Raw genomic sequence first — 22,843 nt, 5'->3', positions numbered from 1 at the left:
CATGATAAAAGGGGAGCCTCAAGGTGTCGTGGCCAAGTGCCATCTGCTGGCCTCAGCGCCGCACCTAGTTGCGCCTCCTTGCCATGGGCGCTAAGACCCGTGTGTTATTCAAAGTGATGGACGCCCAATGTGTCCAAGGTGACCGTTGGGGGAGGGAGTTGGGAGAAGCTGTACTATCTTCTGGGGATTGATCACCAGTAGTGTGGACAGGAGCCACTGGAGGCCTCAGATGGGCCACTGTGGTTGGGGTGCAGCCTGCGCGTGCAGAGTACATGGGCGATTAGCCCCTATAAATCCTCTTCTTTGTTCTGCAGGCAAAAACTGAGCACAATCTAAGGGAGCGCCAGAGGGCTGGTGGTGGGCACGCCGTGCTCCAGCACCTCACCACCTTTGAGGAGCAGGCCATGGAGCTGGGGAGGAGGCAGACTGCCAGGGCGGCAGGTGGCGGCGAGGCTGGGGTCCAGCGGCCAGGTATTTGAGGGCCACAGTCCCATCCACTCTGTCTGCCCACCAACCAAACCACTGATGATTGCTGCAATCGTTAACGCTGCAACACTGCTCATTCACAGACTGATACAGTCTGACATATGGGTCATACATAAAGATCCCTCGTCCCCTTGAGGATGCGCGTCTCCAGGACCTTCCAAAGTCACCTTATCCCATTTGTGACCACCATCCCCATGGCTTAACATGCCATGGCATCGCTGCTGCACAGCCAAAGACTGATTGCATCTTATGGGGGTTGGAACCTCCACTACCCTTTCAACCAGTGTGCCCCACATTACTCTGTCCAAAAGGTCCTCAAGCACCTCACCTTTCAACCTCATGGCACTCAACTTAAATAAATGCCACCATGTTACTCATCCCTGCGCCAAGGGGAAATGTTGCCTTCTGCCCACCCATTCGATGCCCCTCATAACGGTATGAAGGTCAATAATGTGACCTGTCAATCTCCTGTGATCCACGGCAAATGTCACAAGTGTTTGCGATGTTTCCTCATCACCGTAACTATCCAGGCCAGCATGCATCCAGGTCAGGTACCCCTGTACTCTCCCCACTCCAGTGGCACATAACATTCCAAGTGGCATTCCTTAGGCCGTCTGACCAGCCTGTCTGTATGCACGTTTAATGGTTGGGCCTCCTCTTGACTCTTTTCCACCTCACCAATGTTCATCTCCTTAGGGTCTTAAAGGGTGAGCTACTTATGAGGCTGGGGGGGAAAGGGATGAAAGGTTGAACTGACTGTGCGCTAACTAATGCACTGTCCTTGTTGTTAATTTCAGCATCACCACCGCATGGCCGCGGCTAATGACACCTCAGCCCCCTCTCCACACCTGAGGGCCAAGACGTGCAACTTGTGGCACATCATTTCAGCCAGCCAGGCACCAGCGCAGCCACAAACACTTCAGTGGGGAATTTAACGTCGGCTAGTGTCCCGGGGCACAGTGGAGAGGGCACTTCACAATCGCTGGAAGAGATGGCAGGACAGAGAGTGCCGATGGTGCCAGCAGCCGGAGGGCTGCAGGGGACGAGGCACATGCTGAGTCCATGCACTGATGATGTACCTCTGGAGTTGTCACCAATGCAGCAGATGCAGGACAAGCGGCAGGAATCGCGTTTGCATCTGGCAGGGTTGCATGAGGGTATGCTTCAGTTGGTCTCTGCGTTGGTGGAGTCCAGGCAGAGTGTAAGTGAAGGCATGAACCTCAGGACAGAGCTTCAGGCTTCCTCCACTGAGAGATTGGTGACTCTCATGGAGAGGGGCTTCGATCAGATGGAGACTCTTCTGATTGGGTTACACTCTGACCTGCAAGCCCTCACAGCGCTAATGGCGTGGTCATTCCCAATATGGGAGATGTTGTGGGCACCAAGTGTTGGCGCTCCGTGCCCATGCATCTGCGGTGAGTAGGGAGGTCCAATGTGACCTCACGTCGCTGCGAGCTCCTCTCAGGGCACTCAAGATGAGGGGAGCAGCTCCTCCGCCCCTCTGCCAGTGACCGGTGCAACCGTTGAGGCTGCGACAACTGGGCAGGTGCCAGTTCTGGAACTGGCCACTCCCTCCCAGGCTGGGCCATCACAGGCCAACAGGACAGCAGAGTCAGCAGGCTGCCTCACAAGCCACTCCGACCGATGGGGCGGCACCTAGACGTAGCACCCGCAAACGAAAGCATAACGCACGTTAGGCACACCACGGGTATGTCACTGGTGATTTTGTGTTGGCCTTAGATTAAGGAACAAATAGTTATGTTTGTCATTGAGATGTTTCTGTTTTATGTTGGACAGAATAAAGTCCACTTTTCTGACCATGGCTGAGGGTGTTTCTTTTGTGCTGCATTTGTATGTTTCACCGACATCTCATGAGTGTTTGAGTGGACATTGATGTTTCTGTACTAAACCCTTTGTTGCAGTTGATAAGGTGGAAGATGTAGCACCCAAGTGCCACGTGCGGAAGCGCCAGGCAATGCTGCTCCTGCTGATCCATGTGTGTGGAGCTAGCTGAAGTTTCATTGGATTAAAGTGTCCCGGGTGTCCCTGCCTCGTTGGTGTAGTAGTGGGTCGGCGTGCTGCCCCTCATCATCGCCCTGTGCTTCCTCATCCTCTGAGCCACTGCTGGATTCATCATGTGCAGCCTCATCCAGATCGTCAAGGTCTTCATCGTCAACTGCATCCCCCCTTTCCAGCGCAAGATTGTGCAGAGCACAGCAGATCACCACGATCAGAGGGACGAGATCTGGGGGGTACTGGAGTGCGCCCCCTGAGCGGTCCAGGCAACGGAAGTGCATCTTGAGAAGACCGATGGCTCTCTCCACCACAGCCCTTGTGGTGCCGTGGCTCCTATTGTAGCGCTGCTCAGCTTCTGTTCTTGGATGGCGGAGAGGCATCATGAGCCACCTTCTGAGGGGCTAGCCCTTGTCACCCAGCAGCCAACCATCCAGCCGAGCCGGAGCACTGAAGAGCCCCGGCACTTGGGAGTGTCTGAGGATGTAGGCGTCATGGGAGCTGCCTGGTTACCTTGCACAAACTTGCAGAATCAGCATCCTATGATCACACATTATCTACACGTTCATGGAGTGGAAGCCCTTCCTGTTGACGAAGGCACTGGGCTCACCTGCTGGCGCCTTGATGGCCACATGTGTACAGTCTATTGCACCCTGGACGCGGGGGAAGCCAGCAATGGCTGTGAAGCCTCTGGCTCACTGTGCCTGACTTGCCTGGTCGCAGCGGAAGTGGATGAAGGCCAATGCACGTCTGAACAGAGCATCTGTAACCTGCTTGACACAAGTGTGGACAGCTGATCGGGAGACACTGCAAAGATAACCCACCAACCCCTAGAAGGAGCCAGAGGCATAGAAATGGAGGGCAACTGTGAGCTTCAGAGTCGCTGGCATGGGGTGTCCACCCACACAGTTAGCAGAGATCTCAGGCCCAATCGTCTGACAGATATAGTTGACTGTCTCCCTTGAGAGATGGAGCATCCTTTGGCACTGCACCTCAGTCATTTTGAGGTAGCTGCTTCACCGCCTGTATACCCTGGCAGCAGGATAGTGGCGTCTTCTGCGGCCCCTTCCACCTTGGACAACCTCTTGGCCCTGTGCCCCTTGGGCCTGCGCCTGGCCTCCCAAAGGTGGCTCCCCTGGAGGCTGATTGTCCAGTCCTGGCCTCCTCCTTATTCTATCCCTCCCTTCCTACTCAGAGGAGCTGCCTCCAGTGGAGATGTCAGAACCCATACCCAGGCTAAATGGAGGCCTCCGGAAAGCTGCAGGCCCGAGAAAGATTACTGTCTGCAGACTGGTTTCAAAGTACACAAAAAGCTTTTGGAAATCGATATGAACTGGTAACAATCACACAGGCAAGTTTAAAACACTTTCTGCATTAAATACTTCATGAAAAACATGAACAACCTGTCTGAGTCCACATATCCCGCCAGTGCATGAGTTTTAATGAAAAATCACCTACCCGCCTGCCCGTTGGGCCCATGCGCCGAGCCGAAGTTTGCACGGGCCCCTCAAAATCATCGACGATTGGCAAGTTCAGGGCCTTAACGAGGCCATTAATTCAAGGCGGGCATGCATCCCACTGCATAGCGCGCCCGCCGACCTAAATATCGCGATGCTGCGCGCTTACATCGGGATGCTCGCGCAACGTCAGCGCGCGACATTTTAACATACACAAAAACATCCACTAAACTTTGAGAATGGAGGACTCAGCCCACTAGGTTAAAAATCAAGCTTACTGCACTGAGATCCTTATCTCCTTATTCTTATCCTTTCACTTGTGAACAGGAGGTCGGTACCACAACACCAGCCTTAGTTAAATACATGACGGTGCAAACAGAATGGAATGACAAGGGATGCCTCAAGTGCCATCTGAAGTCACCCCCTCAATATAATTTCAAATGTTTGCAGTTGTAGGTAACAATCATACCTGTCTATTAATTAACACTCCAAATCACTATTTCTGAGACTAGTTCCAACAGGTTTGTTATTGAAAAAAATGTTGAAGAATTACAAAAATATTATAATTATATAGGAATCAACTCAGGCAGCTTAGGCAAAACTCAATATGCCACAGATGTTTACAAACATAGTATTCAATGTAGGTTCCTTCACTAGTCACTGGGTCAGAATCCTAGAACTCCCTTAATAGCATTGTGGATGTACCAACACCACATGAACTGCAGCAGTTCAAGAAGGCAGCTCACCACCACCTTCTCAAGGGTAATTAGGGATGGGCAATAATGCTGGCCTAGCCAGCGATGTCCACACCCCGTGAAAGGATAAAAAAAAACCAATATGCAGAACAGAGATGTGAATTTTGTATGTTGCATGAAAACAATGATAGATTCTATTCTTTTTTCAATCCTAGTTATTCCATCTTTACAAAACCACTGATTTTGGTCTATTTTCTGTCAGCTTCATTTTGTTTACAGTGAAGTTCCTGAAGCACAGCGATTCATTGACAGCCTCCTAAGCGACAGTCTTGGGAAAGCAATGGCAGCCAAAGAAACCTTGAACAAAGTACAACAAAATGTGATAAACTCTGAAAGGACTTTTGGCAGAAAACCCTCAGATTCTATCAGGTACAGAATAAAAAAAAGTCCTTCAGATGAAATGGTCTGTTTTTTCATTCAGCCTACCATGTAATTTAGGCTATTCCTGAGAGAGTCTGTGTTCATCTTCTCCACAAGCAGCACAGGGGAATACAGGTTAGACACTTTGGCCCTAACTTTCACTGAATCCATTATTCCCATCCCCACATTCCTGTTTCCAGCTATATTTGCTGGTGCAGATTAAGGGTGTAGGCAGCTTGTCCACACTCAGCCCTTGCTGGCTCTGTGGCAGGAGTGGGCAGTCCAACCACCCCCACCACCAGGCCCCCCTCCATCCCCCCACCACACACCCCAGAAATTTTTGCAGAGTCGGGTCCCTTCAGTAAGAATACATGGTTCACAGCAAATCAGAGGAGTCATGAACCACGGGGCAGCCCCAGTCTGAAGTGGGGAACCAAAAAAACAATGACCTGCTCCTGGAATTCTTTCATTGACAGGCTCTGAAAACATACGTTCTTTCAGTTTTAATTGTTAGATGCTTTATTGTAAGTTAGATGTGTTTTCACTGCAGTTATTGATTATAGGGCCTTGTCCTATGAAGGTAAGTTGATCAGCATTGTGTAAGTGTTGACACGCATTCCGATTCTTCAAAACTGAAGAAAACAGTGCTTGGGAACTTTAAATGTCGTGTTCTGAAGTTACTTAAAATCCCGAGCCCTTTAAAATAAAAAAAAACTGCTCTGCAGCTTTCTCTTAGAAGAAAAACAGGCAGATGCTCCTGGAGTGCGCTGATTGACAGGCCATTTGATGTAACACATAGAAACAATACAACAGCTATCTGATTTTTTTTTTGCAATTTCAATAGGTTTCATTGTTTGTCAGCTGCGTTGGTTTGTGAATGCTTAGCTGATTTCAAAAGCTATAGAACCACTTATCTCAATGGGAAGTGTATTGACAGTTTGATTGACAGCTTTAAGAAGTTATTAAAGGATTATCAGTCTTTGATGTGGCCAGTGAAGTAGATGTTTATTTGCTTTACAACAGATGACCACTTGAGAGGATTTAAAGTATTTAAAGCAGAGGTTTTCAGTTTGAAGTATGTTTGAATGATGGCTCTATTAGATTGTTAGAAGTTTATTTTTTCTCATCTCCATGGCTCCTAATATCATAGTAGATACTGGGTGAGTTACTAAAGAGATTAGATGGGGTCATGGAGGAGCATGGGGATTATGAGGGAGCATGGAGAGAGCATGGAGGTGGATGGAGGGATGAGGGGGACAGGGTTTAAGGGCCTGACATTCATCATTAAAACTGGGCTGATGCCCCAGTAAACAGAAGCTGGCATTCAAGCCTGCCAGCCATATCATCTACCTCCAGAGGTGGCAGGCCTGACTCCAACTTGCCCCTGCCTCCCCAGAGTAAAATTATGTCGACGGGGACTCTTTTAAAGGAGATGTGTTTGCTGACTAGGGAAGTGTCCTTACTCAATCTTCCTGCCTCTGCCATTAAAATCTGGCCCTTCATTTTCTGTAATGATAGTGGGAAATCTGCTGGCACTGCAGTGGGAATGACAAACTAGATCAGCTGTGCCATCAGCATCAGTTATCTGCAAATCCACTGAATGGAGAAGTTAGCTCTTCGGCTGATCATTGCAAATTACTTGTGCCTAAATATGATTCCTGTGGTTAATGTTGCTGCTTTGTTCCATGGGGAAGTGATGAACGTGTTTCTAATTTCTTTCTGGTGTGTTGACAATGAATGTGATTAATGCCATCTGTTGAAGATTTCAGTAGCATAAACATTTAATACTGTTGTGACCATAGAAGCCATACTCAGGGCTGATCCTGTAATTAATCTTGTCTGCAATTCAGGCTCCAGGATGCAACATAACTGAGGCAGCCTGCTTTCTGAAGCATTGATTGCAAAACCATTGCCTTCACATTAACCCCTCCCCCCACAATGGGCGAGAAAGGGTCAGGAGTAAGAAATGAAAAATGTGCAACATGATCCCAACTTACTGTGCACATGTCTGCTATCTTTGTCAGGGCAGTGGATATCAGGACTACTAGATACCCTAACATGGAAAGTCACAACACTTCATTAACATTTAAATCCAGCTCCTATAGTGCAATCTGGAACCAGATTTAATATTTACGCATTATAAGAACATAGGAATTAATAGCAGGAGTAGGCCACTCAGCCACTTGTGCCTGCTCCACCATTCAATAAGAGCATGGTTGATCTGGTTGTAACCTCAACTCCACGTAACCGCTTACCCCTGATAACCTTTCACCCACTTAACTGATTAAGAATCTATCTAGCCCTGCCTTAAAAATATTCATAGACTCTGCTTCCACAACCATTTGAGGGAATGAGTTCCAAAGACTCACTACCCCTTGAAGTGGAAAAAATTCTCCTCATCTCTGTCTTAAATGGGCAACGCCTTATTTTTAAACAGCGACCCCTAGTTCTAGATCCTCCCGCAAGAGGAAACATAATTCCGCATCCACCCTGTCAAGACCCCTCAGTGTCTTATATGTTTCAATTAAGTTGCCTCTTACTCTTCTAAACTGCAGCGGATACAAGCCTAGCCCAACCTTTCCTCATAAGACAACCCTCTCATTCCAGGTATTAGTCTAGTAAATCTTCACTGAACTGCTTCCAATGCATTTACATCTTTCCTTAAATAAGGAGGCCAATACTGTACACGGCACTTCAGATGTGGCCTCATCAATGTCCTGTATAACTAAAAAATAACCTCTCTACTTTTGTATTCAATTCCCCTCACAATAAGCTATAACATTCTATTATTTTTCCTCATTAATTGCTATACCTACATTTTAAACTGTTGTGATTCATGCACTAGGACGCCAAGATCTCTCTGTATCTCAGAGCTTTGCAATCTCTCACCACTTAGATAATATACTTCTTTATTATGCTTCCTGCAAAAATGGACAATTTCACATTTTCCCACATTAGGATCCATTTTCCAGATATTTTCCCCCTCACATAATCTATCTATATCTCCTTATAGCCTCCTTATATCACCTTCACAACTTACTTACCTACCCATCTTTGTATCATCAACAAATTTAGCAACTATACCTTTGGTCCCTTCATCCAAGTTATTTACATAAATTGTAAAAGTTGAGGCCCCAGCACTGACCCTGTGGTACACCACTTGTTACATCTTGCCAACCGGAAAATGACCCATTTATGCCTACTCTCTGTTTCCTCTTAACTAGCCAATCTTCTATCCTTGCTAATATGTTACCCACTACACCATAAGCTTTTATTTTCCACAATAACCTTTGAGTGGCACCTTATCAAATGCCGTCTGGAAATCTAAGTACAGTACATCCACTGGCTCCCCTTTATTCACAATACATGTTACTTTTTCAAAGAACTCAAATAAATTGGTTAAACATGATTTCCCTCTCACTAAACCATGTTGACTCCACCTGATTACCTTGAATTTATCTAAATGTCCTGCTATAACGCCTTTAATAAAAACTTCCAACATTTTCTCAATTACAGATATTAAGCTAACTGGCTTGTAGTTGCCTGCTTTCTGTCTCCCTCCCTTTTTGAATAAAGGAGTTACATTCACTGTCTTCCAATCTAATGGAACCTTCCCCGAATCTAAAGAATTTTGGAAAATTAAAACCAACCCATCAACCATCTCATGACCTGCGTTTTTTAAGACACTAAGATGAAGTCCATCAGGACCTGGAGACTTGTAAGCCCACAGCTCCAAAAATTTGCTCAGTACCACTTCGCTGGTGATTATAATTTTCTTGAGTTCCTCCCTTCCTTCCATTTCCTGTTTTACAGCTATTTCTGGGACAGCTATAGTGAAGACTGATGCAAAATACCGGTTCAATTCATCTGCCATCTCCTTATTTTCCATTATTAATTCTCCAGACTCACTTCCTATAGGATCAATGCTTACTTTGTTAGCTCTTTTCTTTTTTAAGTATCTGTAGAAAATCTTACTATCTGTTTTTATATTTCTAGCTAGCTTTCTCTCGTACTCTCATTTTTTCACTCCTATATTAATCTTTTGGTTGCCCTTTGCTGTTTTTTAATATTCTGTCCAATCTTCTGCTGCCGCCCAACTTTGTGCAATTAAATGCTTTTTCTTTAAGTTTGATACTATCTTTAATGTTTTTAGTTAACCAGGGATGGTGGATCTTCCCCTTGGAATATTTCTTTTTCATTGGAATGTGTATTCTGTGTGTTCTTAAATATCCCTTTAAATGTCTGTCACTGCATTTCTATTGACCTATCCCTTAACCTAATTTGCCAGTTCACTTTAGCTAGCACTGCTTTCATGTCCTCATAATTGCCCTTATTTAAGTTGAAAGTACAAGTCTTGGGCCCACCCTTCTTTCCCTCAAATGGAAAGTAAAATTCAATTATGTTATGATTGTTGCTACCTCGGGGTGCCTTCACAATAAGTTCAATAGTTAATCCTATCTCATTGCACAATACCAGGTCTAGTATAGTCTGCTCTCTAGTTGGCTCCAGAAAGTACTGTTCTAAGAAACTATTCCAAAAACATTCTAGCAACTCCTCATCTAGGCAACCTTTGCCCATCTGATATTTAATCAATATTATACACAGATTTTCCAGAGGGCAGAAAACTTGACAGTGAAGGGAGCTGGAAGCTGCAGGCTCCAAATTAAAGGTGACTCTTTCAGCACTTCTTGTGGGCCAGGTGGATTAGCAGTGCCCATGCCCCACCCCCGGTGCCTCAAGGAAGTCTTCCACAACCCCCATGCCTGTTTGCTGATCTCCTGCCAGCCTTGATTGCTAACCCCACCCCAGCCCTCTCGGTCATCGGACTCCCTGACATCCTGGTTGCCAGGTACCGTACCCAAGGTCCCTCTGGTACGGCCTCCTCCTGCTTGTGTTTCCTCCCACCTGCAGGATAGTTGTCCATTCAGTGATCTTCTGGGCGGGAAAATGAGCTAAAAAATGTTTGTAAGGTCTTGCTGTTAAGATCGGCAAGACCTCTGCATCCTCAGCTTTGCCATATTCTTCCATTCATTTTTAGTTAATTTTAACCATTCTGACTTGGAACTATCACCATTACCTCACTGTCACAGGGCGGAATTGTCCCAGGTTTGCACTAAGTGCATTAGTGGGAGGGAAAAATGATGTTTTACCTCTGGCCTCAATGGTGGTTTCTCAAGCCTTATCATCCCAATCCCGCCGCATTAATTATGCATTCCTGGGAAACATGCCGCTTCGATGGCGGGTGGGCTCTCATTCACCAGCCATGCCATCACCTTGCCGCTTTTGCACACCGGATGCCATATTTAAAGTGCTTCTGCTCACACACCTCTCATTGCTTCCAGCCCAGGACTGCTGCACAGAGGACATAGCCCCAAAGGGCAAGAAGGCTGCAGCACCCTGATTTAGTGACGCGTCCCTCAGGCGCCTTTTGGATGCTGTGGTGGCTCACTGTGATGTCCATTACCCCCACTCTGGCTGCACGAGGGCCAGCAACATCAACAATCCAGCTTGGGAGGTGCTGGCAGCGGTGGTCAGTGCCAATACCCAGCAAAAGAGGACAGCCACCCAGTGTCTTCAGGCTGAGGTGATAGCGCCAGCATGCCAGTAGCTGCCATGGAGACCTTGGTTACAGACATCGCTCCTGCAGTGCTGTGCAGGATGAACTCCATTGCTGATGCCATAGTTGGCCTCCAACAGTGTCAATGCAAGAGGGCTGAGTGATGGTCTGGCCTCACACTCACTAGACACATTACTGATGCCTGCACCTTGTTTGTGCTTGTCATTGCCGCCAGAATGTTGAGGGCAGGTGTCACAGAGTTCCATCATTCTCTCTGTGTGCTCTCGGCACTTCCAAGGTGAGGCTGGCCCCCATCTCTTCAGCATCTGTGACCGGTGACGCTTCGCTCCTGAAGCGATCAGGTGCTGAAAGCTGACAAAGATTCAGGTGCATTTAAAGTTTTGTTGCTGTGTCTCCATTACATGACCCTGATCATAAAGCACAAGCGAGCTGCCCTCGGCCAGACAGGAGTCAGACATTGACAGAGGCTATGCGAAGATCTATAGAGTGTTCTCACTGCGTGTTGTCATCTTCCTCCTGCGATCAAGCGACTATTATGGGCTCCCGAGTATGCCTGCCTCATCTGGCTAGTGTGATGGCCTCATCACCTTCATCGTTGCCTTCGAGGACCCCCTCACCCTCATTCCAGTTGATGTCCTCCTCATTAGAGGAGACCTCCAGCTCCTCCATCACCTCCTCAGCCAGCTCCTCTCCCCATTGCAGCACCAGGTTGCAAAGGGCACATCAGGCGACAATATGTGACACTTTCTGCCGTCTGTATTGCAGGGCTCCACTAGACTAGTCCAGGCACCGGAACCTCATTTTCAGCAACCCAATGGTCTGCTCCACCAAGTTGTGAGTTGCAGCATGAGCCTCGTTATAGCTTCACCCTGCTGCAGCCTGAGGCCGCCACATGGGTGTCATCAGCCATGTCCTTTGTGGCGGTTGCACACCAGCTGCACATTCAGCGATTGGAAACCCTTGCTATTGACGTAGTTGACCCCTTGTTGTGATGGAGATCCGAGTGCCACATGAGTGCAGTCGTTGGCACCCTGCACCTGTGGGAAATTCGAGATCTGGGCAAACCCAATCATTTTTGCATCCTGGCTTTCCTGGTCCTTGGTAGAATGCACAAAGTTGTGTGCCTTCGTGAAGGTGGTGTCCATAATCTCATGGATGCATTTGCGGGTGGAGGCTTGTAAGATCACACAGAGGACCTGTGGAACCCTGAAAGGAGTGACTGGCATAAAAATTGAGCGCTGCAGTCCCTTTCACAGCCACTGGCAGCGAATGCCCTCCATATCCAGGTGGTGCCAAATCCTGCAGTAGCTGGCAGATCTGACCGAACAGTTCCCTGGACATGTGCACTCTCTGGTGATATTGGTTCTCAGTCATCTGCAGGAATGAAAGGCGGTGTCTATAGTCCCTGGGTCTATCTAGGCTCCGACCAGCGATGGCTCGCTGTGGCTCTTCAGCGGTGTGCGCAGGAGCTGCAGCCGCCCCTTCTTCCAGAGGGTGATGCTCCTCCCTCTGCGCAGCCAGGCACCTTTGTCGATCTCTTCTCCAACATCTCCGCTCTCTGTAAGCCACGGCTAGTTCACAGCAAGTTCACCAGGCTCCTTGCTACTGATGTACTCCTTCTGCAGGATGAAAGAGAGACATATGCGTTAGCTTGGGTGTTCTAAGAACTTCTCTTGGTTAAGTCTGAAGGTCCCTTAATGCATCCCGGAGAGTGTTGGCCACCACTTGGATGGCCGGATTTTAGTGTGCTGCATGGCTGCCCGAAACCCCACCCACCTCCGTCCCAGGCTACCTGACTGTTTGGCGGCAGCTTTGCCCATTGGACTGCATGCTGTGCTCTCAGCTCAGGCACAGGCATTCTCCTAACCCACACTGCATGGCTGCACAGTTAGCTCTAACCATGTGGGAGACTGGTCCAAATCGGAATGATGACTTTTCAAGGGACTGTGAGCATCTTCACCTGTGACTGCTCCATGGCCAGCTTTCGCAAGGACATTGTACATTGTGCGCAGTCATCCAACTGTTCTGCAGTCCAATGAAATGCTCAGTAGTTTGCAGTCTGTGCCCAAGGGGTGAAATGTCTGGAGCACTTGGTGGCACTTCCATGCCTCTGTATTGCTTGAGTGGGCAGATAAGGTAGAGGTCCGACTCCAAGCATGTCAATGTGGTTGCGCCTGAACTGTCTCAGCTGTGGAGGAATTGTCACTTGATACAAAGTTTCTCTGATGCGTGGCCTTTTCCCTCCCCCCCCACCCCGCACGTGCTTGTGCACTACCATCAGCCACAGGGCAGCCCTTGCGTTCGCCCCCACATCGCAACTCGCCTGAGCCGCAGAGCAGCTCTTGTCCCTGCCAAGGGCCTCCACCTTGATGTCCAACAGGCAACCCCGGCAAGCGCTGTGCAATGTTACTGTGCACTCACCTCTGAGTTCCCCTCAAAGTGCAGCTCGCCAACTGCACACCTTATATATGCTGTTGTGACGCCGATGTGCTCGGACAATCCACTGTGGGGGGATGATTCTGACGGACTGAGCTTATGATGAGATGCAGATGTACTACAATGAGGTTCCTGACATCCAATGGCGGGAAAAGTGGCCTGCCATTGACAGGCAGAGTGGACAATTGCAAATTGGTTTCACAACATCGTGAAACCAATTTTTGGCCTTCTTGCCATATTGTCCGCTCATGCTGCTGAACACCACCGGGCACAGAAAATTCCGCCCATTGGATCAAAATTCTGGAACTCCCTCCTAAATAGCACTGTGGGTGTACCTGCATCAGAAGGACAGTTCAAGGACACTGCTCACCCCTACTCTCTCAAAGGAAATTAGAGATGGGCAATAAATGCTGGCCTAGCCAATGATGTTCACATTACAGGAACAAATTAAAGAAAACCCCTCCCCACCTCTCCTTCAATATCAGGGCCCATATCTCTATATAAATCCAAATATATGTCTCTTGTTCCTGATCTTGTTCCTGGCACAAGTTTAAACAGGCTTCATGCACCGAAAGAATAATCACACCCACCTTTGTTCCCTAAACATGAACCCCACTTACTTTTTAAAATCCTGCAAAGCGTGAGAAAGGCTCAATGGAATTTCTATGCTTAAAACAGGAGCTACTGCTATGAAGCAGCTGCTGTAAAGGAATTCTGCCTTCACAATAAGGTAGCTATCAGCACCTACAGCAAACTATACAACACAAAATATAACACAAACATAACGCAAATTAAGATATGTGAATACCCAAAAAAGCCTAAAATTGCACCATATTGGAAATTATTGTAGATTTTGACATGCGTCCCAATATTAGACGAGGAAGATGCAAGGGAGTTTGGTAGCAGGCAGCAAACCCAACAAGGCCAGGAACATGGAGGACCTGGCTGCCGTTAAAATTTCATTTACATAATAATCTGCAGACGCCCTACCAACGCCCCCTTCCCCATCCACCCCCCTCCCCATCTGCCCCCCTCCCCACACCCCCTGCCCAACCAACACCCATCAAAATTGATTAACTGGCAAAAAAGTGGGAGTAGGGAGTAGACTGGGGAGGCCCATTGACTCTTTGAGAGGCCCTGGGGGAAGCACTCTGGCTACCCTGGCCCACAAGGAGTTCTAAAAGGAAAATTTGTACTTTAGCACAAAAGTCAGCACCCCTCTGCCTGGAATCGACTTTCGAGCAGCTGACAGAACGGGACTTCCTCAATGTTCACCTTGAATTCTATGTTGCAGTGCTGATGGTGTCACTGGCTCATGATCTTTGAATGTTAACTCGGCCTCCACCTCCCCTTTGTTGGGGCCTCAGTGATGTCTGATTTGGGGTAGCAACGATTTAAATGGCTGGAAGGCAGTGGGTCGGAGCAGGGATTTAGACTTTAAAAATTTTAACCCCTCCCATGCACCATTCCTGCTGGATGGGATTGGGGTTTAAAAATCACTAACATGGTGAATTGTATTGCACATTGCAAAAATTGCAACAAGATATGGTAGGCCTGTTCGTTGTGAAGTAATGCAGTTTGTACATATCGTAGGCAAATGAATTACACCTTATGTGGTAAAGTTTTAAATAGAATAGAGGAGCATATGTAAAGCACTCTTATTTGTCTAGTCATAGCCAGAGGATATTTTACAATGGCTTCCTTTCCCACCCCTGTATTGTTACCTCTTAAGTCTACAAGGATGCATCCTTGACCCTGTCCTATTTCAATTCTACATCTTAATCCTTAGCAACATCAACCAAAGCCATGATGCCAGGTTCCACATGCATGTTGACAACAAGCTCTACCCCAACTCTGCCTCTCTCAATGCCTCACATTTTTAGAGTGCTTGTCCAACATCTAATTCTGGTTAAGCCAGCATTTCCTCCAATTTAATATTGGCAAGACAAAAGCCATTGTCTTTGGACCTGCCACAGCCTTTCTCCTCTTATCACCAATTCCATCTCTCTCATTGGCCACAATCATTGGCTGATTGCAGTAACTGGATGTATAGTCACTCCCTCCTGCCAATCACGGTTCATGTGACGTACTGTGGGGACTCTGACCAGCGAGCTCTTAGCAGGGTAATCTGAAGGGCGGGGCTTTTCTGATGAAATATCTGGTCAAGCATGCAAGCACTGCAAATGTCCCTGTAATAAAGTTTAACTGTTTCGTGACAAAACCAGTCTGTTCCATAGAGTCATCACATTTGGCAATGAGGGTAAAATGACTTTGACTTTGCACCTCACCCTGTTCCTGCAAGTAAATTGAATTTTACAAACACTACTCACCAGCATGTCACTGTTTGGAAGAATCAATCCACATGATGCTAATATTGAAGATTGGAGCCAGTATGTTGAGCGCCTCAGATTTTACATTGTAGCAAATGAAATAACCACTGAAGAATAGTGGAAAATGATCCTCTTAAGTGTGGCAGTAAATAACTTGATTCATAACCTGACTGCCCCGAGCGTGCCCAATTCTAAGCCATATAGCGAATTAGTAGACTTAGTGAAAATACACTTCCAACCGAAGACATCTGTGATAATGTAGTCTTTTAAATTCAGTTCAAGTGTTCAGGCCCCGGGAGAGTCCACCACAACTTATGTAGCAAACCTCAAGCAGCTAACAGAATACTGCGACTTCGGAGACGTTTTAAACGATATGCTGCGGGACCGATTAGTATGTGGAGCCAAGGACGAAGCCATTCAGCACCGATTGCTTGCCGAGGTCGATATCGATTTTAAACACGCCCTAGAAATCTCCCTTGCCATGGAAAGTGCTGCAAGAGATTCACAGGCTTTGAGTCACAAGGAAAATGGCACCGTACTTCATGCTGGGTGGAAAACTGCCGCCAAGTGTGGCGTGAAAACCAGAGCTGCAGAATTAAAGTGCAATTCAATGGCCATTGTGAGAAACAGTAAGAAGCCTAACAGAAATGCTTCATCATTGGTTTCAAGGTAAAATTGCTATAGATGTGGAAGTGACCACGGAGCAGACATCTGTAAATTCAAAGAGGCAGAGTGCCATTATTGTTATAAGACGGGTCACGTGGTTAGGCAATGCCGGACAAAGTTGAAGCAGTCTGTGAAACAGTAAACAAACATGATAGAAGTAACAGGTACAGCAAAGGCTGAAGCTGCTGCTCCTGATGTTTGCTCCTTATGTAATGTGACTGCTGTGAAGACTGAGCCTATCATGGTGACAGTGCTAGTGAATGAGAAGCCACTGACAATGGAAGTGGATACTGGTGCCTCAACTACGGTAGTTTGAGAGCACACTTTCAGGTACCTTACTGAAGGAAGTCAGCCAATAAACTTGGAGCAGACAACCACTAAATTAAGAACTTACATGAGAAAATCTGTAGGGGGTGTTGGTGTGTGTCAGTTTCACCTCTGACTTCTGGGCAGTTCGAATCGCTCCCACTCCCTGGGTTCTAGACCTTGGACTTATTTGGGGGTTGTGACAAAGTGCAGCAGGCAACTGGTTTTGGTGCAAGACAAACTGAGTTTATTGAAGTCACAAATGAATTTATAACATTAGGATTACACTGAGATTTTACAGACTTACAAAGTACACTTAGTTAAGAATGGGGAACACACGGCATAACGAGGGAAAATCACGCTACTAATCCCCATACCCTTGTCCCACCCCCAAAACCTAACTAAATTGAATTAGGAGAGGTCAGGGATCATGCCCACCAACCCAGGGTTCCTTGACAGTTTGAAATCCAGCCAGGTAAGCCAGTTGCAATTTTGGGGTACGCTCTTTGTGTCCTCTGGGGCCTGCCGTCCCCATGCAGTCCTGGTCTGTGGAAATCTGCGAAGGTTCTTCAGTTGAGTGGAGGGCGCGGTTGTGGGTGGTCGATCTTCGTGGAGGGCTGCGGTTGCGGCCTTATTGTCTTTGGTTGAGCCTTCCACCCCGTGCATCTCACTGTGATGTTGCCTCTGGGCCAGCAAAACCTCCAAATCTTCTTGCTTAAACACTGTTTCAACCGTTCCCAACTGCTCACTGCCTGCTAGCTGGTTTCCCTCTCTCTCCCTCTCGTAACTGACTGCGCCAGTTATACTGTCTTTCGAATTTCATATTGGAATCTAAATCAAGGTTAGTTCTTTGTTTGACATTGGTGGGCTTCCTTAGGTGATTGTAGTCTCGTTGTTTTTAATGGGCTCCCATGATGTTTATCATTGTCTTCCTGTCCCAGTAACTAGTTTTGAACTGAAAGCCATTGTATGTGTGGAGTATTGATGGGTTCGCATAATTGAATTGATTGTGCCTTCCTGCCTTAGTAGTTAGTAGCGATTATTTATGCAAGGTTTTGATGGGCTTCAGTTTCGTGTGAGGTGTAGTCTTTCTCTGGGTTGATTGTATTAAAGGGAAGAATTTGTATTCTGTCTCCTTTTGTTGTCTGGTTTCAGGCAAAACAATCCACACTGCACTCAATAAGCCCGGGCATGTGCAGCCCCAGGCCTTCATGGGCCCAGCCTCCTGTCTGCAGGGTTTTACACTCAACTCAGCAGTTTAAAAGTCCAAAAGTCATATCCTTGTTGATGATATGAAAAATGTGGGAATTTTGAGAACCCTTCAAATCTATTCAAGTAAAAAGTATCACCACTGTCCCAATCTATTACAAACAACAGACAGCCCAACGGCCTGTAATAACAGTGAAAGGAGAGGGACCCAGTCTTTTAGGTTGGGATTGGCTACAAAAGATCAAGCTCGACTGGCCTGAGATATTTCACCTAAAATCAGATGGAATCCCAGAACCTCTAAGAAAATACAACATGGGTTCTCGGGGTGAGTTAGGAAAATGGAAGGTCCTTCACATGCTACAAGGATCTCTCAGGTCTAAGTTTGTTCCTCTGCAAAATTATGAAAAGAAGCAAGATGAATTTAATGCCACTCTGAACAAACTGAAGAAACAGTTGGCAGAGAAGACTCAGCAATGTTCGTTAGTCCAGGAGGAGGCTAAGAGATACAAGGGAGAGGCTGAAGAACTGAAGAACCAGCTGAATGAAATGAAAGAGGCCTTGAAAGGAAATGTTATGTAACTTTCCAAGATGTGAGTTGATAACGCATCACAGAATCATAAAATTTTAACGACACAGAAGGAGGCCATTCGGACTATCGTGTCTGCATCAGCTCTCCAAATGAGCATTATGACCTAGTACCATTGCCCAACCTTTTCTCTGTACCCCTGCACATTGTTTCTATTCAAATAATTATCTAATGCCTTGTTGAATGCTTCGATTGAACCTGCCTCCATCACACTTCGAGGCAGTGAATTCCAGACCCGAACCACTCGTTGTGTGTAAAAGTTTTTTCTCACGTCACATTTGCTTCATTTGCAAATCATTTTAAACCTGTATCTTCTCATTCTTGACCAAATTACGAGTGGGAACAGCTTCTCCCTATCTACTCTGTTCAGCCCCCTCATGATTTTGAACATCTCTATCAAATCTCCTCTTAGCCTTCTCCTCTCCAAGGAGAACAGTCCCAACCTCTTCAATCTAACTTTATAATTGAAGTTTCTCATCCTTGGAACCATTCTTGTAAACCTCTTCTGCACTCTCTCTGATGTGTTCACATCTTTCCTATAGTGTGGCGCCCAGAACTGTACACAATATTCCAGCTGAGGTCTAACGAGTGCCTTATATAAATTCAGCATAACCTCTTTGCTCTTGTACTTTACTCCCTATTAATAAAGCCCAGGATACTATATGCTTTATTAACTGCTTTTTTATTTTATTAACCTGTCCTGTCACCTTCAATGATCTATGCACATATACACCTAAGTCTTTCTGCTCCTGCACCCCCTTCAAAATTTCACCCCTTATTTTATATTGTCTGTCCATGTTCTTCCTACCAAAATGCGTCATCTCACGCTTCTGAAGTATTGAACTTCATCTGCCACCTATCTGCCCACTTCACCAGCTTGTTTATGCCCTTTTGAAGTTCTACACTGTCCTCCTCACAGTTTACAACACTCCCAAGCTTCGTATCATCCGCAAACTTTGAAATTGTCCCCTGCACACCAAGATCTAGTTCATTAATATATACCAGGAAAAGCAAGGGTCCCAATACCGACCCCTGGGGATCTCCACTACAAACCTTCCTCTAGCCTGCAAAATATCCATTAACCATTACCCTCTGCTTCTTATTTTTCAGCCAATTTTGTATCCACATTGCTGCTGTCCCTTTTATTCCATGAACAACAACTTTTCTCACAAGCCTGTTGTGTGGCACTGTGTCAAATGCCTTTTGAAAGCCCATGTACACCACATCAACAGCATTACCCTCGTCGGCCTTTCCTGTAACTTCTTCAAAAAACTGCAGCAAGTTAGTTAAGCATGATTTCCCCTTTAGAAATCCATGCTGGCTCTTCCTTATCAATCAATGTTTTTCCATGTGACTCCAAATCTATCTGAATAATTGTTTCTAGAAACCAGCCCACCACTGAAGTTAAACTGACTGGTCTGTAATTGCTGGGCTTATCTTTACAACCTTTCTTGAACAAGGGCGTAATGTTTGCAATTCTCCAGTCCTCTGGCACCTCCCCTGAGTCTAGGGAAGACTGAAAATTATGGCCAGCGCCCCTGCAATTTCTACTTTCACTTCCTTCAATATTTTTGGATGCAAGATGGTCCCAGTGCCTTGTCAACTTTAAGTACTAACTATCTATTCAACGCTTCCTCTTTATCAATTTTGAACCCTTCTAGAGACAGAGTTTCCTCATCTGTCACCATGGCCTGGGTAGCATCTACCTCCTTGGTAAAGACGGATGCAAAATATTCATTTAATATCTCAGCCATAGCCCCTTCATCCCTTTGTAAATTCCCTTTTCGGTCCCTAATTGGCCCTACTCCTCCTTTTATCAGCCTTTTACTATTTATATGCCTATAGAAGACTTTGGGATTCCCCTTTATGTTGGCTGCCAGTCTTTTCTCATAATCTCTCTTCGCTTCTTGAATATGCTTTTCACCTCTCCTCTGAACCTTCTGTATTCTCCTTGGTTCTCAATTATATTTTCTACCTGACACCAGTCACAAGCACACTTTTTCTTCTTTATCTTAATTTGTATCTCCTTTTTCATCCAGAGAGCTCTGGATTTGTTTGTCCCACCTTTCCCTTTTGATGGAATATACCTGACTGTGCCCGAACCAATTCTTTTTTGAAGGTAGCCCATTATTCAGCTTCAGTTTTTCCCGCCAATCTTTCATTCCAGTCTATCTGACCCAGCTCTATTCTTGCCCCATCGAAGTCAGCTCTTGACAAGTTAATTACTCTTACTCTGGATTGCCTATTGTCCTTTTCTATCATCATCCTAAAACACACAAGACAATTATCACTGTCTCCTAAATGTTTCCCCATTGACACTTGGTCTACTTGGCTCACCTCATTTCCAACAACCAGGTCCAACAGTACATCTTGTCTTGTTGGATTGGACACATACTCCTGAACACAATCTAGGAACTGTTGCCCCCTCTCCACCCTTTGCACTACCACTGTCCCAGTCTACATTCGGGTAATTAAAGTCACCAATTTTCACTACTCTATAATGCTTGCATCTCTCTGTAATTTCCTTGCAGATTTGTTCTTCCACATTCTTCTCACTAGCTGCCAGTCTATAGATTACATCGAGCAATGTAATTTCACCCTTAGCACTAGCCAAATTGATTCTGTCCTTGAACTCTCTGGGACGTCCTCTTTCTCCAGCACTGCAGTACTCTCCTTAACCAATATTGACACCCCTCTTCCTCTCCTATCTTTTCTGAACACGTTGCGCCCAGGAATATTTAATGAACCCATGAGCAGTAAATTACAGAACTGAAGGAAGCAAAGAATTCACAGGGGAGATACCTGGCCAACTGCGAAACCAAAGTGAAGGCAAGGACAACTCTGCTGTAGACAGAGAGAGAAAAGACAGAAAGATGATTGGGAAATGCCAAACTGGCAAAGTCCCCCAAAGTGACTGAGACTACTGTTCCTCCAAAAGTGACAGAATGTGTTCTGGAAGGATTGTCTGGGCTCTGGGAGGCATTGGGAAGAATTTTCCGTCTGGTGGGGGGGCAGAGCAGGCGCAGGCGGGAGTGGAGCCGATCGCCATCCACGATCAGGTCTGTGCCGTCATTTTACGCGGGCGGGCCAATTAAGGCCCGCCCAGCATATTTCTCGACTCCGGAGGATAGCGGGAGTGTACGGGCGGCGCCGGGCGTGCACAGACCGCAGGGTCCAATGGCGACCCTACAGTCTGTTTAAAGAAGGTCTGGCAGCCTTTTGTAGGTTGCTGACAATGGCCAATGCTAGGCCGCAGCAGAGGGATTCGGGTGAGCAGGCCAGGCTGGAGGGTAGGCCAGCGGGGGCCAGTATGCCCCTTGTTTTACTGATGACTGCCTTGCTGCCCTCCTCGAGGAAGTGGCAGCACAGCGGGAGGTGTTGGTCCCCCAGGATGGGAGGATGCGCCCCCCCCGCCACATGACAAAATGTGCCTGGGAGGAGGGGGCGGAAGTGGTGAGCTCCTGCTATGTGGTGCGGCACACCTGGATCCAGTATCGCAAGGCTTCAACCATTTGTTGCGCTCTGGCAGGTTGAGTACCATGTTGGCATTGGGCATTTAACCCAGCAGGTAGCCTTACCCTCTGCGGCCCCTCCTCGAGTCTCAGTGTTGTGACTAATTTGAATCGTTGAAGGCATTTTTCTTTTGCTGAGTGGGCAAGCAGATAGTGCCCATGCTGAGGTCAGCCTGAGTGGGTCATGAGGAGGTGAGTTTTCCCCCGCAGCATGTGTTAATCTGAGTCCCATGTAACTGGTTTGGGGGCAACCTGGAGGAGCTCCACCTAGGAGCAGACTCAGAACTCCAGGACATGTCCTAGTCAGGGTGATGAGATGGTGGAAGGGGAGCTTCAAGGTGGCATGGCAATGAACCATCTGCTGCCCTCTACACTGCACGTGCTTGTGCCTCCTTGCTATGGGAGGCAATACCTAATGTGATGTACGCAGCATGTGTCCAAGGGGGCGGTGGTGGGGGGGGAGGGAGGGGGGAGCAGGCCTAGCATCTTTGTCTGAGTGATCGGCAGCAGCGGGGGGAGGAGGCACTGGAGGCCTGATAGGTCCCACTCTGGTTGGGGTGGGCCATGCACGAACAGAGTCCATGTGCAATTTGTCCTAATCAATGCTTTTCTCTCTTTTTCAGGAGAAGAATGCGCAGAACATGGCTGAGCGTGTGAGGAACTGGAGGCGGCCAGGCACAGCTCTCCATACTAAGCTGCTTTGAGCAGGAGGCCCTTGAATTGGAGAGGCACCATGCACCCAGGTCTACTGGTGTCTGTGAGGCTGGGGTGCCACAGCCAGGTATTTATGCCCAACAGTGAGGTCAGTATTGTTCTCCCAACAGCCATAGCACTGAGGATTGTTAAATTAGTTATTGTTGCAATGTTGCTAGGCCATTGGTTATGGAAGTTTGAGTGTATAATGAGCCAAGGGGACAAGGATGAAGTTTGTCAGCATGTGCACGCTAAGTGATCCGCTGTCCTTGTTCTTCCTTTCAGCATCATCAGAGCACGGCCGGGAGGAGGAGCAGCAGAGACCCCCTCTCACACCTGAGGGCCCTGAAGTCTCACCAGCATCACACCATTTCTGCCAGGCAGGCACCAGAGCAGATACTAGCACCACGGTGGGCATTAGAACAATGGCTAGTGTCCTGTGGCACAGTGGTGAGA

The 22,843-nt window shown here is 47.1% G+C and overlaps 1 protein-coding gene across 1 annotated transcript in view; it reads left to right on the top strand.

Moving 5' to 3' along the window:
- The first annotated feature begins 1,848 nt into the window (after window positions 1-1,848).
- Window positions 1,849-22,843, top strand: part of kifl (kinesin family-like) — a 90,533-nt gene continuing 69,538 nt past the window's right edge. The window contains exons 1-3 of the mRNA XM_078559312.1: window positions 1,849-1,901; window positions 4,931-5,080; window positions 15,692-16,084. Of these exons, the coding sequence (XP_078415438.1) occupies window positions 1,849-1,901; window positions 4,931-5,080; window positions 15,692-16,084 (596 nt within the window). The remainder of the gene's footprint in view (window positions 1,902-4,930; window positions 5,081-15,691; window positions 16,085-22,843) is intronic.

Source organism: Cetorhinus maximus, chromosome 2 (assembly GCF_964194155.1).
Source record: "Cetorhinus maximus chromosome 2, sCetMax3.hap1.1, whole genome shotgun sequence".
In the NCBI taxonomy this organism is placed as follows: domain Eukaryota; kingdom Metazoa; phylum Chordata; class Chondrichthyes; order Lamniformes; family Cetorhinidae; genus Cetorhinus; species Cetorhinus maximus.
The sequence above is the reverse complement of the archived record's forward strand: the minus strand, read 5'-3'. Positions and strand labels throughout refer to the sequence as shown.